We start from the raw sequence: 12704 nt of genomic DNA on the forward strand, positions 1-12704 counted from the left end.
ATCAGGCAGGAACTTCAAAGCATAAATTGGAAACAGATGTTTTCAGGGAAATGTACGGAAGAAATGTGGCAAATGTTCAAGGGATATTTGCATGGGGTTCTGCATAGGTACATTCCAATGAGACAGGGAAAGGACGATAGGGTACAGGAACTGTGGTATACAAAGTAAATCTAGTTAAGAAGAAAAGATGAGCTTACGAAAGGTTCAAAAAACTAGGTAATGATAGAGATCTAGAAGATTATAAGGCTAGCAGGAAGGACTTAAGAAAGAAATTAGGAGAGCCAGAAGGGGCCTTGAGAAGGCCTTGCTGGACAGGATTAAGGAAAACCCCAAGGCATTCTACAAGTATGTGAAGAGCAAGAGGATAAGACATGAGCGAATAGGACCAATGAAGTGTGTATGAACCGGAGGAGATAGCAGAGGTACTTTAATGAATACTTTGCTTCTGTATTCACTGCGGAAAAGGATCTTGGAGATTTTAAGGATGACTTGCAGCGGACTGAAAAGCTTGAGCATATAGATATTAAGGAAAAGAATGTGCTGGAGCTTTTGGAAATCATCAAGTTGGATAAGTCACCGGGCCCAGACGGGATGTACTCCAGGCTACTGTGGGAAGCAAGGGAGGAGATTGCTGAGCCTCTGGCAATGATCTTTGCATCACCAATGAGGACGGGAGAGTTTCCAGAGAATTGGAGCGTTGTGGATGTTGTTCCCTTATTCAAAAAAGGGAGTAGAGATAGCCCAGGAAATTATAGACCAGTGAGTCTTATTTCAGTGGTCGGTAAGCTGATAGAGAAGATCCTGAGAGGCAAGATTTATGAACGTTTGGAGAGGCATAATATGACTAGGAATAGTCAGCATGGCTTTATGAAAGGCAGGTCATGCCTTACGAGCCTGATTGAATTTTTTGAGGATGTGACTAAACACATTGATGAAGGTAGAGCAGTAGATGTAGTGTTTATGGATTTCAGCAAGACATTTGATAAGGTACCCCATGCAAGGCTTATTGAGAAACTAAGGAGGCATGGGATCCAAGGGGACATTGCTTTGTAGATCTAGAACTGCCTTTCCCACAGAAGGTAAAGAGTGGTTGTAGATGGGCCATATTCTGCATGGAGGTCTGTGACCAGTCGTGTGCTTCAGGGATCTGTTCTGTGACCCATACTCTTCATAATTTTTGTCAATGACCAAGATGAGGAACTGGAGTGTTGGGTTAGTAAATTTGCTGATGACACAAAGGTTGGGGGTGCTGTGGGTAGTGTGGAGGGCCGTCAGAGGTTATAGCGGGACATTGATAGGATGCAAAACTGGGCTGAGAAGTGGCAGATAGAGTTCAACCCAAATAAGTGTGAGGTGGTTCATTTTGGTAGGTCAAATACGATGGCAGAATATAGTATTAACGGTAAGACTCTTGGCAGTGTGGAGGATCAGAGGGCTCTTGGGGTCTGAGTCCATAGGACAGTCAAATCTGCTATGCAGGTTGATTCTGTGGTTAAGAAGGCATACGGTGCATTGGCCTTCATCAATTGTGAGATTGAGTTTAAGAGCCGAGAGGTAATGTTGCAGCTATATAGGACTCTGGTCAGACCCCACTTGGAGTACTGTCCTCAGTTCTGGTCGCCTCACTACGGGAAGGACCTGGAAACCATAGAAAGGGTGAAGAGGAGATTTATAAGGATGTTGCCTGGAGCGGGGAGCATGCCTTATGAGAATAGGTTGAGTGAACTCGGCCTTTTCTCCTTGGAGCGACAGAGGATGAAAGGTCACCTGATAGAGGTATACAAGATAATGAGAGGCATTGATCATGTGGATAGTCAGAGGCTTTTTCCCAGGGTTGAAATGGCCAGCACAAGAGGCCATAGTTTTAAGGTGCTTGGAGGTAGGTACAGAGGAGACGTCAGGGGTAAGTTTTTTATGCAGAAAGTGATAAGTGCATGGAATGGGCTGCCGGTGGCAGTGGTGGAGCTAGAAACAATAGGGTCTTTTAAGAGGCTCCTGGATCAGTACATGGAGCTTAGGAAAATAGAGGGCTATGGGTAAGCCTAGGTAGTTCTAAGGTAAGGACATGTTCCACACAGCTTTATGATCCGAAGGGCCTGTATTGTGCTGTATGTTTCCTATGTTCTATGTTCTATCCTGTGCCTTCTACATTGCTCCCAGAAACTCCAGCCATTGCTGCTCTGCCATCATCTCTGTTACTGTATCCTTCAAATCAGCTTTGGCCAGCTTCTTTCTCATGCCTCTGTACTTCCCTTTACTCCACTGTAATACTGATACTTTAGCTTCCCCCTCTCAAATTACAGGGTGAATTCTATCATATTATGGTCACTATCTCCTAAGGGTTCCTTTACCTTAAGCTCTCTAGTCAAATCAGGTTCATTACACAACACCCAATCCAAATATCTGACTCCTAATGGGCTCAACTATAAGCTGCTCTAAAATGCCATCTTGTAGGCATATATGTATACACATACCACGAGGGACAGGGAGAAAATGTTACTTTTGATCTTCACATATAGAAACATAGAAACATAGAAAATAGGTGCAGGAGTAGGCCATTCGGCCCTTCGAGCCTGCACCACCATTTATTATGATCATGGCTGATCATCCAACTCAGAACCCTGCCCCAGCCTTCCCTCCATACCCCCTGATTCCCGTAGCCACAAGGGCCATATCTAACTCCCTCTTAAATATAGCCAATGAACTGGCCTCAACTGTTTCCTGTGGCAGAGAATTCCACAGATTCACCACTCTCTGTGTGAAGAAGTTTTTCCTAATCTCGGTCCTAAAAGCCTTCCCCTTTATCTCAAACTGTGACCCCTCGTTCTGGACTTCCCCAACATCGGGAACAATCTTCCTGCATCTAGCCTGTCCAATCCCTTTAGGATTTTATACGTTTCAATCAGATCCCCCCTCAATCTTCTAAATTCCAACGAGTACAAGCCCAGTTCATCCAGTCTTTCTTCATATGAAAGTCCTGCCATCCCAGGAATCAATCTGGTGAACCTTCTTTGTACTCCCTCTATGGCAAGGATGTCTTTCCTCAGATTAGGGGACCAAAACTGCACACAATACTCCAGGTGTGGTCTCACCAAGGCCTTGTACAACTGCAGTAGTACCTCCCTGCTCCTGTACTCGAATCCTCTTGCTATAAATGCCAGCATACCATTCGCCTTTTTCACCACCTGCTGTACCTGCATGCCCACTTTCAATGACTGGTGTATAATGACACCCAGGTCTCGTTGCACCTCCCCTTTTCCTAATCGGCCACCATTCAGATAATAATCTGTTTTCCTATTTTTGCCACCAAAGTGGATAACTTCACATTTATCCACATTAAATTGCATCTGCCATGAATTTGCCCACTCACCCAACCTATCCAAGTCACGCTGCATCCTCTTAGCATCCTCCTCACAGCTAACACGGCCACCCAGCTTCATGTCATCCGCAAACTTGGAGATGCTGCATTTAATTCCCTCATCCAAGTCATTAATATATATTGCAAACAACTGGGGTCCCAGCACTGAGCCTTGCGGTACCCCACTAGTCACCGCCTGCCATTCTGAAAAAGTCCCGTTTATTCCCACTCTTTGCTTCCTGTCTGCTAACCAATTCTCTATCCACATCAATACCTTACCCCCAATACCATGTGCTTTAAGTTTGCACACTAATCTTCTGTGTGGGACCTTGTCAAAAGCCATATATGCATATGTTGTTTACACTTGGCATATGCAGGTGGTACGTCAATAAATGAAAAAACACTGAAATTGTAAACAGGGTTTTGTGTGAAAATAAATTAGTGAATTCCTAACTTCATGAAGTAGTAAGTTGATATAAAACATGGCACTGTCTGATGCTGGAACTAAGGCTGTTCCAAGTGTTTGCCATAGCAGATGACATCAGTTCATTTTGCTACAAGACACTCTACAGATTAGGCCTAGAACTATTCCAATTTTCACAGGCAACTACACTACCCATGACTTGTATCACATCAATTAAGTTGACTAAGCCAAACTAGAAAAGAAGAAAAGTAAAATACTATAGTTGTTGGATATTCAGAATTAAAACCGAAATAGAGAATGCCAGAAATGCACAGCAAGTCGGTCAACATCTCTATGGAACAAAGGGAAGTTAATATTTCCAGTTCGTTCTTTACTTACCCATAACCTCCTCAGCAGTTTCTGTTGATATCTCATATAATCTATGACTCAGGTTCTGCTAATCTGAAAATCAGTTTGCAGTTGAAGTTTCTTTATCAAAATCTCAGATGAAATTATTCATTTTAAAAGCTGCATTACCGGTTTTAAATGCAGCGTCAGTAATAGTTGCATTTGATATTTTTGCAGATGAAGTACTGCAGCGATGTTCTATCCTGGATGACTAAATCCTTTATTCAAAATAACCTACATTGCAACAACCCTCCTCCAGCCTGTCCAGGTACTGTCATTTTACTCAATCACTGTTCAGAGGCTTCACTTGTGTGTTCATTTATTTCTAATTTTATCAATCTTGAGTTTGCATGATCGGCAATTTAAAATTGGCCATGGTTTGTACGAAGTTATTTTCCTTTAGGGCTTACAGAGGGTCTGGGGGTTATAGTACTGGGTGTATTTAAAGATGTAGTTGATAAGTGTATAAAAGATCAGGGAGTTGAGGTGTTGAGGTTGTTATCTTTGGCTTTTAGTTCGCATTCAATAAGATTGTTCAATTTCATTAACTGATGTGGAAAGTGTAAAAGACTTATGCAAAACGCAAAGACAAACCTGTGTCTATCTAAACCACATACCATTAGCTGTTGGATAAACAAAGCAAAATGATCTTCAATTTGTTCAAAACACACCCAGAGAGGACAGAAGAAGACCCCAAATAGGAAGTTGTGAGGAACGCTTCAAAGACAAATGTTTCCTCCAAATCATGCGCCTATCAGTCAATTTCCTGTGAACATACTGAAGACCAATTTACATTTGTAAGACTTCATACTATTTGAAGACTTTAACGAATGCTGGGAATGGGAAATAAAATCAGAAAATGATGAAGATGCTCAGGTCGGGCTGCATCTATGGACAGAGAAACAGGGTTAACGTTTAAAGTCCTTGACCCTTCTTCAGAACGGGAAAAGGTGGAGAGAGGAAGAAAGTTTGCAGAGTAGAAACCAAGAGAGATTAAGTCAAATAATGACAGAGGGAGGCTTTTTAATAGCAGCTCATTTGATGGTTTAAATAGGAGACAAAAGTGGAGAGAGATAAAAAGGAGAGATCCAATTGCAGTTGGTAGAAATCTGAACAGTAAAATTATGGAAGTATTCAGCAAGGCAGGTAACATCTGCAGACTGAATTTATTGAATATGATGAGTCCAGAGGGCTAAAACATCTCTCACTGATTAGAAGATTCTGTTCTGAAACTGCATGTTGAACAATGCAATAGGTCGGACGCAGAGCCAAAAATAGGTGTCAAATGTAAAATTAGGGGTCACAGAAGCATTGAGCTTCCAGGAGCCTAACGTGCAGTAGAAACCACTCAGTTGCTAATTTAAGACTTTAAACTGAAAATAGCACAAAGAAATCACTACTTCACCTGGAAAGTGTGCTTGTGTTCTTGGATGGTGGGCAGGGAAGAGCCAAAAGGGTTGTTGTGGTTGCGCAGTAAATGGCAGTGAACCAGGAAGTTGCAGAAGAAACAGTCCCTTCGGACTACTCAAAGGGGAAGAAAAGGAGGATGTGTCTGGTGGTAGTCTCAGATTGAAGCTGGTGGGTTGGAAAGCAAGGACAGAGGGTAGGGGAGACAGCAGTGGGAAATGCTGAAAATTTAAAAGATGTGATTGAGAGCTGCATGAATTGAAGTGGAGGGAAAGAGAGAGAGAAAAATTTAACCCTGGAAGCCCTAGTGTGGAAAGTTCTATCATGAGAACAGATAGACGAGAGTCAGGGACTAGAGCTGATTGGAAGAGCACACTAGCAGGGTGATGGCACAGCAGCAAAGGCTAGAGTTTCTGAGAGCCATTTGGAAGGCAGAAGATAAAGAATCCCAAAGAAGTAGTAGTATTCTAAAGGTAGGATGATGCAGCCATGGCTTACAAGAGAGGTCAAAACCAACATAAAAGCAAAAGAGAGGGCATATAATAGAGCAAACATTAGTGGAAAGTTAGAGGATTGGGAAACCTTTAAAATCCAACAGAAGGTAACTAAAAAGGCCACAAGAGGTTAAAAGATTAAAAGTGCAGCTAAGCAAGCCAAAAAACCAAAGAGGATACCAAATGTTTTTTCAAATATATAAAGAGTAAAAGAGACACAAGAGTAGACATTAAACCGCTGAAAAATGACACTGGAGAGGTAGTAATAGGAGAAAAAGAGATGGTGGATTAACTGAATAATTATTTTGCACCAGTCTTCACTATGGAACATACAAACAGTATGCTGGAAGTTCAAGTATCAGAAGGTAGAAATGAGTGCAGTTGGTATTACTAGGGAGAAAGTGCTTGGGAAACTGAAAGGTCTGAATGTAGATAAGTCACCAGACTAGATGGACTACATCCCAGGGCTCTGAAGGAGATAGCTGAAGAGATTGTGGAGGCATTATTAATGATCTTTCAAGAATTAATAGATTATAGAATCGTTCTAGATGACTGGAAAATTTCAAATGTCACTCCACTCTTCAAGGAGGGAGGGAGGCAGAAAAAAAGAAAATATTAGGCCAGTTAGCCTGATTTCAGTGGTTGGAAGGATGTTGGAGTTGATTCTTTAGCATAGTGTTTCGGGGGCACATGATAAAATAGGCCAAAGTGAGCATGGTGTCCTTAAGGGAAATAGAGCATTGGCTGATGAGCAGGAGGCAAAGACTGGGAATAAAAGGAGCCTTTTTTGATTGACAGAGGTGTTGTGAAAGGATCAGTGTTGGGAACGTTTTTCATATTGTATGTCAATGACTTGGTTGATGGAAATGATGGCTTTGTGTCCAATTTTGTGGACAATACAAAGGTAGGTGGAGGGGCAGGTAGGAAATAGAAAGGCTGCACAAGGAGATAGACTGATTAGGGGAATGGGTAAAGAAGTGGCAGATGGAATACAGTGTTGGGAAGTGTACGGTCATGCACTTTGGTAGTGAGAATAAAGTCCTAAACTATTTGCTAAATGGGGACGAAATTCAAAAATCCATGGTCCAATGGGATTTGGGAGCCCTCGTGCAGAATTTCCTAAAGGTTAAATTGCAGGTTGAGCCAGTGGTGAGGATGGCAAATGCAGTGTTACCAGTGAAAGGATCGAGAGAGGGTATGCTGCCAGGAATGCTGAAGATGGAAAGAATGGTCCACTCTCTGGGGTGAAGACATAGAAGATCAATATCAAATGAAAGGTTGAGAATTCTTTGAAATAAGGATAGGGTTGTCCAAGGTTTAAACAGCAGAGAAGGAAAGGCAAATTTGGGGAAAAAGTAGCTTCTTAGAAAAGTAAGTGAAAAAATGATGATGTGGAGAAGTGGAATTCAAGAACTGAAGAAGTTTGCAATTGCTGATGTTTGAAAAGAAGGGAAGGCATTTGAATAAGCAAGACTTAGAAGGTTATGCACTTTATGGCATTACTTCAGATGGGCAAAAAGAGTTGGTACGGCCATGATGGGTAAATAGGCCCATTTCTGATGACAACATAACCCTTGCTATTTTCACAGAACGGTGCTGAAGGCCTTTGCTGACATTTAGTTCTTCAACAAGGATCTTAGCTGCAGAATGTTGTATAAGTGCAACATCTGGTGTTCTGGTTCAATTATAAATGCATGTTTATTTATTTGTTTGTAGTTACATAGTGCAGTGGTTAATAGAACACTTTACAGCACCAGCAGCCCAGATTCATTTTCTGTCGTTGTATATAAGAAGTTTGTACATTCTCCTCATGACTGCATGGGTTTCCTCCAGGTGCTCCAGTTTCCTCCCACAGTCCAAAGACATACTGGTTGGTAGCTTAATTGGTCATTGTAAATTTTCCCGTGATGAGGCTATGAATAAATTGTGGGATTGCTGGGTGATGTGGCTGAAACGGCAGGAAGGGCCTGTTTTGCACTCTACCTCAATAACGTAATTCAAAGGCAAACAGTCCTATACTCTTTCATTTTTGAGTGTTAATTAAATTTGTCCAGTGCATACAAAGTTTGCCATATAGCATAATGGTAACTATAGTTAGAAAAATGTTCTTTTTCTCTTTCTCTTCTCCCTATTTCCATTCCATGCAGATTCTCCGATTCCAGTCGACAAGAGACCAGTGAATGCATTACCCGCAGACAGTACTGACTGTCCAGTGGATTGTGAGGCAGTGGGCATGCCATACATTGATAACTAATTACAGCAGGGAAAGTACTCTGGTACAGAGAATGATGTCTCGCTAGCATTAATTTTTGTTCTTTTTAGTAATAACTGCAGCGAAAAAGATGTATACATTTTAAACCTGAATTTAAATCCTGCAGTAACTAATTTATACAATTTTGGAAAAGAAATGTTGAGCAAAAGGCAAACAAGTATATCTAGCAGCAGTGAAATGTAAACATTATCAGACCACTTATATCTTTGATTAATACACCTCTGAATAATACTTATATCTTTGATTAATACACCTCTGTTTTTGCTAGTGTAAAATGCAAAATGAACTTCTAAACAAACTAAGTCATTGAAAATAAATCTTCAACTTAAACAATGGTATGTATTTTTTGAACACTCTTTCATTGGGTTAAACTGACAATCTGCAAAGATTCACAAAACTAGCATCACAATCAATAGGTATATATAGCACCTTGACACTTCAAACTTATTTGGTAACCTATTAAATTAATTCATCTTTGAACACTCTAATGCACCACCCCATGATTGGACTTAAGCACCAAGACTGACTATTTAGGTAGGTTGGCCATATAACTTCCAAAATTATAACTTAAACACACTTCATTAAACACCCCAAAAACTACAGTTTGGCTCGCACAGCTTCATCTAACTAAACTGCTCATTAACTTCGGCTATTTCCAGGAACTTCCTGTATATAATTACATTGCTTTAATTTAAGAACATAATTAGTAGTGGCTCCTGTAAGTCTTCAAACCAGTTCTACCATTGAATGAAGTCATACCGGTTCCTTCCTGTGCCTTATTCACATTCCTGGCCATTGATTTTCTTAATTTTCAAAGATCTATCAATATTGGCCTTGAATAAACACACAGTACACACACCCTTTGTCAATATAAGTATTGCTGTGTGATACTAACTGCTTGCCACTCTTTGAATAAAGGTTGTGCCAGTCATCAGAGAATTTGCCCAGTAATGATGATGTAAAGCTAAGCCATTCTACTTGAAATGCAAAATTTTCACCTGCATAACTACACCAGTCAGTTCTGTCTGTACACATTGTGTTATACAATAAGGTTCAGCTTTGTAACGTAATTTTTTGAATACATTGAAAGATAAAACACAGTTAACGAAATAACCTATTGTATGCTTTAAGCACTGCATATTCTTTAAAAAAATTGTTTGGAGTAAACCAATATTCTCTGAACAGGGCAGGACTGTCTATAATTGGATTTCCCCTGGTTACTAATGACCTGATTTATGGAAAGTCTGCCACGCATTTATAAGGCATTTTTTAAGCGAGTAATAATAATGATTTATGCTATTCGTTGACCAGTGTATATTCAATTAACTTAATTAGAAGTAATGTTAGGGTAATTAGTCAATGAAATGAAAAATTATAGCACGTGTATATGGAGTGATATGGTTACCACAGAAAATGAATGCTGAATCGCAGAGAGTATTTGCATGCAGTTTAAGGAACAGAACCCTTATGTAACTTGGGGATTTTTATTATTACTTTGTTCAGGTCCTTTGACAATATTACTTGTTTTTAGAATGCAGTTTAAGAGGATTATGCATTGTGTGTGTTAAGATTTCAATGATGGTGAGAACAACTACAAACTGGTTGCCCACGTCGTCACCCAGAACAACTTCAAACAGTAGGCGAGAGCTTGAAATGAATGCAATTGTTTTTGATTCAAAGTCTGAGCTCTGAAATAGTTACCATTGAAGTATGTATCGAAGAACTCAAACTTTGAATCTTACACATTTTACAATGCTATTAATGTAAGATTACATGATAAATTAATTGAGGTTCTTACTGCATTGTTTAACAAGCTTTGGTGCAGTGTTTATAATTTGAACTCCTGATTTCATAAAAACAGTAAACTTAAGTTTTGTTTTTGTTTCTTTATTACAATGTTCCAAGTGAACCTACAGCTTTGATGTAATATAATAATACACAAAAATTAGAATACAAGCTGCAAAGATCACATAGTTGTTGAAAACTGTTGTGTATGTGGTCGCGTTACACAACAAAACTATAAATAAAAATGCTGGAGACGGGAGCTAAGTTAATAGGGTTCCTTACTGACTGAAATCGAACTGGACACACACGTACAGATCGATACACACCTAATAGCGTATTCAACAACGTGTTACTACAACATAAAATAGTCCCTTATTATAATGTAGGCTATATGGTACATTCCTCCCCTTTTATTTTAATAGTATATCAACTTTTTTTTTACTGGAGCACTATGCTAAACAAATATATTTACCCCTAACATACAAACGCCTACCATTTGTTTACTTAGCAACTTAATATCAAATTGTAACAAAGTAACGTAATAACATCAAATTATATACACTCTGTCCGCCAGAGAAAGCAGGATCTCCCAGTGGCCACACATTTTAATTCCACTTCTTATTCCCATTCTGACATGTCTATTCACGGCCTCCTCTACTGTAAAGATGAAGTCACACTCAGGTTGGAGGAACAACACCTTATATTCCGTCTGGGTAGCCTCCAACCTGATGGCATGAACATCGACTTCTCTAACTTCCGCTAATGCCTCGCCTCCCCCTCGTACCCCATTTGTTTTTTATTTTTATACACACATTCTTTCTCTCTCTCTCCTTTTTCTCCCTTTGTCCCTCTGACTATACCCCTTGCCCATCCTCTGGTTCCCCACCGCTTGTCTTTCTCCCCAGACCTCCTGTCCCATGATCCTCTCATATCCCCTTTGCCAATCACCTGTCCAGCTCTTGGCTCCATCCCACCCCCTCCTGTCTTCTCCTATCATTTTGGATCTCCCCCTCCCTCTCCCACTTTCAAATCTCTTACTAACTCTTCCTTCGGTTAGTCCTGACGAAGGGTCTCAGCCTGAAACGTCGACTGTACCTTTTCCTAGAGATGCTACCTGGCCTGCTGCGTTCACCAGCAACTTTGATGTGTGTTGCTTGAATTTCCAGCATCTGCATTATTCCTGTTGTTTGTGAAATTATAACAAGCCTTTTTTTTCACTTTTGGTCTAAGACCCACTTATAACTCAAGTCTCTGGGGGGAGGACTCTGTCCACTGTGTCATACTTCTCTAGGTGATGATTATGTACCAGCCGTAACAGAAGAAATCAGTGAAGCTGTAGCAAAATTAGTCATATTTCACAAGAGGTGCGATGCATTTTTCATAGCTTTGGTTTCCAAAAGAAGTGGTTGGTGATCTGCTGTCTCTGCTAGTTATTCAAAAGTCGGGGAAATCCAATGACTCATAGAAAGATCAGTATTTTACCCAGTAATCTTCCACCGTTTGAAGAAGCAGTTGATCAAAACCCTGTTGTTCATTCCATCGTTCTTAAGTTGCTGTTAAAGTACAGTTTTGTTGATATTAAGGATTACCTGCAGTGCTATCTGTCTGAAGTTTAAAAGAACCCACAAATCTTGGTCAAGAAAATGAGACTAAATTCTGTGCACTGTTTCTGAATTGTTTGGAGGATTCTATGTATGAAAAATCCCAGTTGTACACAGTACAAGAAAAGATTGCGTACCTGGCTCAAGAGGGAGGATTTCTTCAGATGCACATTCAGCACAAGTGTGAAAATACAATAGAAACCTTACAGTTTGTTGCCAGAATTTGCCTCTGTTTTGATGCTGTTTCCCAACTTCTTTGTGCAAAACAAGACACATTGGCTGAGGATTCAAAATATGTACGTGCAAAAGAAACTTCCCTGGAAAGGATTAAGTGTATGATTTTCAATGGAGGAAGTGATTGGTTCAAGATTTACCTTGTGCGAAACCTGTTCTGTTTCAATGGAATTGATTTTGTCCAAGAGCTTTTAAGGGATGACCAATTTTCATGGATCTTTCCATAGAAACCATAGAAAAACTACAGCACAGAAACAGGCCTCTTGTCCCTTCTTGGCTGTGCTGAACCATTTACTGCCTAGTCCCACTGACCTGCACACGGACCGTATTCCTCCATACACCTCCCATCCATGTATCTGTCCAATTTATTCTTAAATGTTACAAAAGAACCCGCATTTACCACCTCGTCTGGCAGCTCATTCCATACTCCCACCACTCTCCGTGTGAAGAAGCCCCCACCAATGTTCCCTTTAAACTTTTCCCCCCTCACCCTTAAGCCATGTCCTCTGGTTTCTTTCTCCCCTTGCCTCAGTGGAAAAAGCCTGCTTGCATTCACTCTATCAATACCCATCATAATTTTATATACCTCTATCAAATCTCCCCTCATTCTTCTACGCTCCAGGGAATAAAGTCCTAACCTATTCAACCTTTCTCTGTAACTGAGTTTCTCAAGTCTCGGCAACATCCTTGTAAACCTTCTCTGTACTCTTTCAACCTTATTTATATCCTTCCTGTAATTTGG

General features: G+C 40.4%; 1 protein-coding gene across 1 annotated transcript in view; it reads left to right on the plus strand.

Annotated features, from left to right (window-relative positions):
- Nucleotides 1-8686, plus strand: part of trpm5 (transient receptor potential cation channel, subfamily M, member 5) — a 103470-nt gene extending 94784 nt beyond the window's left edge. The window contains exons 24-25 of the mRNA XM_072271364.1: nucleotides 4347-4437; nucleotides 8218-8686. Of these exons, the coding sequence (XP_072127465.1) occupies nucleotides 4347-4437; nucleotides 8218-8324 (198 nt within the window). The 3' untranslated portion in view covers nucleotides 8325-8686. The remainder of the gene's footprint in view (nucleotides 1-4346; nucleotides 4438-8217) is intronic.
- Nucleotides 8687-12704: the final 4018 nt, after the last annotated feature.

This window comes from Mobula birostris, chromosome 11, assembly GCF_030028105.1.
Source record: "Mobula birostris isolate sMobBir1 chromosome 11, sMobBir1.hap1, whole genome shotgun sequence".
Classification (NCBI taxonomy): Eukaryota; Metazoa; Chordata; class Chondrichthyes; order Myliobatiformes; family Myliobatidae; genus Mobula; species Mobula birostris.